The following is a 5,000-nucleotide window of genomic DNA, read 5'->3' as shown; positions in this document are numbered from 1 at the left end:
TCCAATACACACTAAACTTCTTCTCTCAGCTATCATCCTTTTGTCAGTCCATTCAGTTTTATGAGACAAAACTTTATATATATATCTTTACTTTTTTTTTCCTCTCTCTCTTTGTACCTCTTCCTCCATTAATACACTCTAAACTTCTTCTCTCAGCTATCATCCTTTTGTCAATCCATCTACACGTACTTAAATATCCCTCACTTTCCTTCACCCCCCCCCAGCACATCCTTACCTCCCTCCTTCTTATACACATCCAGTCATTACCTTTTTGGCAATCCATCTCTCCATCCTTACCAAACAAAAACCTTACTTATTTACTTTTTTTCTTCTTCCGCCACACCTCTCTTCTTGGCCTTTCCCTCCAACACACTCTAAACTCCTCTCTTACACTCAGCTATCACCATTTGTCACTCTATTTCTATCCTTACCAAACAAAAACCTTACTTACTTTTTTTTTCCTTCTCTCATCATCCCTTCCTCTGTTGACTCTCCCTCCAACACACACTGTCTTACCTCCTAACCTCACTTCTCTTAAGCTCGTCTTCTCAAACACTATTTCAAAAGGCTTTATCTAAATTTACACAAGTTTTTTAAGGTGTTTTTATAGTTCTAGAGGAAGAGTGACAAGATTTCCGCATTACTAACTGGAGAAACACTCTTGAAAACCCCGCTAATCATCTCTGTGGCCTTGGAAAACAGTTGTGATGAGAGAGAGAAAAGCGTTTACATACAGATCTAAACACAGAACTCTCACCCATTCAACCACTACTCTCTCTCTGTACCTCCTCCCTAACGCACCCTAACCACCCACACTCACATTCCTCTTACACACACTCAACCATCACCCAACCACGCCACTACACCTATTTATCGCTATTTTCATCCTCCCTTTTTTTTTCTATCCTTTCTTTTTATTGCCCTTGGCCGGCCCTCTTCCCTACTTAAAAAAAAGAAAGAAAAGACTCACTTGAAATACTCCTCTGAGGGCGACATAAGCCTGGAAATGTTTGGGCGTGGTTCCTCTGAGGTGAGCCCGTCCCAGCAGTCCGCCGTGTTCCAAGAGTTGTTGCAGGAGGTCCAGGGAAGGGTGAAGCTGATGGAGGCGTAGACGAAGTATATAGACCAAGCGATGATCACGTTGTAGTAGAAGCTGACGTAGTAGGCGACCAGTACAGCGCAGTACCCGACACCTGACGGAGGAGATGAAGGGGGAAGGTTGTTGTTGGTGGTGGTGGTGGTGGTGGTGGTGGTGGTGGTGGTGGTGGTGGTGGTGAAAGGGTTATCTGTCATGTGGTGTAGTTAATGGTGATGAAAGAGGTGTAGAAGTGTAAGTAGATGATGATGTTGAAGAAGAAGAAGAAGAAGAAGAGAAAATGAAAGAAGAAGAAGAAGAAAAAAGGAAGAAGAAAAAAGAACAAGAACAACAACAACAAGAACAAGAACAAGAACAAGAAATAGAAGAAGAAGAAATAGAAGAAAAAGATTACAGAGAAGCAGTAACGAAACCCGAAGAAGAAGAAGAAGAAGAAGAAGATGATGAAAAAAAAAAATACAAGAAGAAGAAGAACAGGAACAAGAAAAACAGTAATGAAAAGAGGAAAATATGAATACAGATAAAGAAAAAAATGGAAAAAAAAAGGAAAGAAGAAGTAATAACAATGAAAAGAAGACAAAACATAAATTGATAAAGATAAGAAGAAAGGAAACAGTAGAAGAAAATACGAGGAAGATGAACGAAGGAAGAAAGAAGGAAAGAAGAAGAGAAAAGAAAGAAAGAAAAACACATTACAAAGAGCGAAAGAGGAAGAGGAAGAGGAAGAGGAAGAGGAAGAGGATGAGAGATGGGAGGGGGAGAAACCATGAAAGAAAAAAAGAATGATAAATGAAAAAGAGAGATAAGATGATAAACACGAGATGACGTTTGTAAACAAGGGAGAGAGAGAATGAATGAGGAGAGAGAAAGGTGTGTGTGTGTGTGTGTGTGTGTGTGTGTGTGTGTGTGTGTGTGTGTGTGTGTGTGTGTGTGTATGTTGAAGGAGAATAGATGAAGTGGTAAGAAATTATGAAGGAAGAGAGAGAGAGAGAGAGAGAGAGAGAGAGAGAGAGAGAGAGAGAGAGAGAGAGAGAGAGAGAGAGAGAGAGAGAGAGAGAGAGAGAGAGAGAGAGAGAGAGAGAGAGAGAGAGAAAGAAAAAAAACAAAAAACAGACAAACAAACACCATGGCCTTGAAAGTAACAACCTACACACACACACACACACACACACACACACACACACACACACACACACACACACAGCTTACCTCTAAAGAAGGGACAGATTTTCCAGACAGTGATGGGCCCTTGTCTGTTGTACTGCCCAAGAACCAGCTCCATGAAAAAGAGAGGCAGGGCTCCGAACACTGTGATCAGGAAGTAGGGCAGCAGGAAGGCGCCTGACGGAGGAGCAGAAGAAGAGGTGTCATTTTTAAGGATCTGAAACTGTCTTAGCTAGTTCAAGTACAGAATTCACGTTTTTTTTTTTTATTTTATTTATTTATCTATCTATTTATTTATGACCTGTAACTCCCCATTCCCCATTTCATGACCTTCCCTACTTTTGAAATAGTTTGTAGCTAAATTTTGGTGTTTTTAAGGTTTTTTTTTTAAGTGAGAGAGAGAGAGAGAGAGAGAGAGAGAGAGAGAGAGAGAGATTGTGCAGACCGTGTTGACTGATTTATATATTCTACGTCACCTTATATTTCTCTCTCTCTCTCTCTCTCTCTCTCTCTCTCTCTCTCTCTCTCTCTCTCTCTCTCGGGGATACAGACAGAACAGTAGTGTCTTTTATGTGTGTGTGTGTGTGTGTGTGTGTGTGTGTGTGTGTGTGTGTGTGTGTGTGTGTGTGTGTGTGTGGAAGAGTGAGAGAGAGAGAAGAGAGAGAGAGAGAGAGAGAGAGAGAGAGAGAGAGAGAGAGAGAGAGAGAGAGAGTCAGCAGGAGGTAAAAGTGAGAGTAGTGTAAGAGACACTGACGAAGGAAAGAAAGAGAGGAAGAAAGGAGGAGGAGGAGGAGGAGGAGGAGGAGGAGGAGGAGGAGGAGGAGGAGGAGGAGGAGATAAAAGAGGGATGGAGATGAGGAAGAAAGAAAATGAATAGAGAAAAAGACATGCCAGACAGAGAGAGAGAGAGAGAGAGAGAGAGAGACTTACAAACTTTCACACACACACACACACACACACACACACACACACACCTTTACTAGTGTGGCTATATAGTAGTAATAATAATAATAATAATAATAATAATAATAATAATAATAATAATAAAATGAATAAATAGATTCCATACACATTCTACCATATCTTCCATACACTCCCATACACCCTGCCATACCCTGCCATACCCTGCCATACACCCTGCTATACTCCTTCCATACCCTGCCATACCCTACTATACTCCTCCCATACCCTGCTAACTCTCCCATACTCTGCCATACCCTGCCACACCCTCCCATACCCTGCCCTACGTTCCCATACCCTGCCACAAGCTGCCACACTCCTCCCATACCATACTACACCCTGCCCTACCCTCCCATACCCTGCCTTACCCTCTCACACCCTGCAACACCCTGCTACAGCCTGCCCTACCCTACCACACCCTGCCACAGCCTGCAACACCCTACTACACCCTCCCACACCCTGCCACAGCCTGCAACACTCCTCCCACATCCTGCCCTACCCTGCCACACTCTCCCACACCCTCACACACTCTCCCATACCCTGCCACACCCTGCCGTACCTCCTCCATTGCGATAACACAGGAAAGGGAAGCGCCACACGTTAGCCAGGTCCACTGCGAAGCCAATGATGGACAGCAGAAAATCCATAGACTTCCCCCACGATTCCCTCCCGTCGTCAGGCACGCCCCCAGGTGCACCCGCGGCGGGGGAGGGCACTGGGCAGGCCCCCGGGGTGAGGGTGGGGGGCACGGCAGCCAGGGGCATGCTCTCGGCCACCCCTGAGTCCGTGTCTGAGGGAAACTTGTCGTCATTTGCATCAGGGGTGGTGGTGACGGGCTCCCGGGGTAAGGGAAGCACCCCTGCCACTCGCCGTTCACCTGGGGGAAAGACACAGGTGGTCAGAACAAGGTTAGGTAGGATTGGGCTGGGTTTGAGAGAGTTTGGGTTAAGTCACACGAGTTTTGAGGGAGCCACGGGTAAGGAAAAGACATCTGCTAGGCGCCATACACCTGGGGGAGACACACAGGGGGTTAGAACAAGGTTAAGTTAAATTTGGTAGGGTTTAAGATCGTCTAGGTTAAGTTTGGCTAGTTATGAGGTGCCCCGGGGTAACCTAAGGATCTCTGTCTCCGCCGTTCACCCTGGGGGAGACACACAGGGGGCTAGAACAAGATTAGATTAAATTTTGGTAGGGTTTAAAAAGATCTGCGATAGTTTAGTCAAGCATTGAGGTGCCTCGGGGGAAGAAAATTTTTACTGGTCTTTTTTTTACCCTGGGGGAAACACACAGGGGATTAAGACAAGGTTAGGTTAAGTTTAGTAGGGTTTAATATACTCTAGGTTAGGTTAAGCTAGATTTGAGGTGCCACGGGGTAAGAAAGAGAGGTCTGCCAGGCTTTGCTCACCCAGGGAAAACACACAGGGGATTAGGACAAGGAAAGCTTAGATTTAGTAGGGTTTAAGATAGTCTAGGTTAGGTTAGGCAAGATTAGAGGTCCCCCGGGGTAAGGGAAAGGACTACTTGGCTTCGTTCACCCGGGGGAGACACACAGGGGATTAAAACAAGGCTAGATTAAATTTGGTAATGTTTAAAAAGATCTTGCTCAGGTTAGGTAAGTTTAGAGGTGCCCCAGGGGAAGGGAAAGGACATCTACTTGGCTTCGTTCACCCGGGGGAGACACACAGGGGGGGAGGGGGTTAGATTAGGTGAGGAAGAGCCGAGAAGGTGGAGGGGAAGCTAAAGTAAGTAAGGTTAGGTTAGGTTAGGTTAGGGCAGAGAG

General features: G+C 45.2%; 1 protein-coding gene across 1 annotated transcript in view; it reads right to left on the bottom strand.

The window, feature by feature from the left end:
• LOC123513730 (sodium-dependent noradrenaline transporter-like) overlaps window positions 1-5,000 on the bottom strand; it is a 35,020-nt gene that overhangs the window by 14,742 nt on the left and 15,278 nt on the right. Inside the window, exons 2-4 of the mRNA XM_045271121.1 lie at window positions 3,780-4,097; window positions 2,306-2,437; window positions 971-1,193 (exon numbers count right to left, since the gene is read on the bottom strand). Coding sequence (XP_045127056.1) covers window positions 971-1,193; window positions 2,306-2,437; window positions 3,780-4,097 — 673 coding nt within the window. The remainder of the gene's footprint in view (window positions 1-970; window positions 1,194-2,305; window positions 2,438-3,779; window positions 4,098-5,000) is intronic.

This window comes from Portunus trituberculatus, chromosome 36, assembly GCF_017591435.1.
Source record: "Portunus trituberculatus isolate SZX2019 chromosome 36, ASM1759143v1, whole genome shotgun sequence".
NCBI classification, from domain to species: domain Eukaryota; kingdom Metazoa; phylum Arthropoda; class Malacostraca; order Decapoda; family Portunidae; genus Portunus; species Portunus trituberculatus.
The sequence above is the reverse complement of the archived record's forward strand: the minus strand, read 5'-3'. Positions and strand labels throughout refer to the sequence as shown.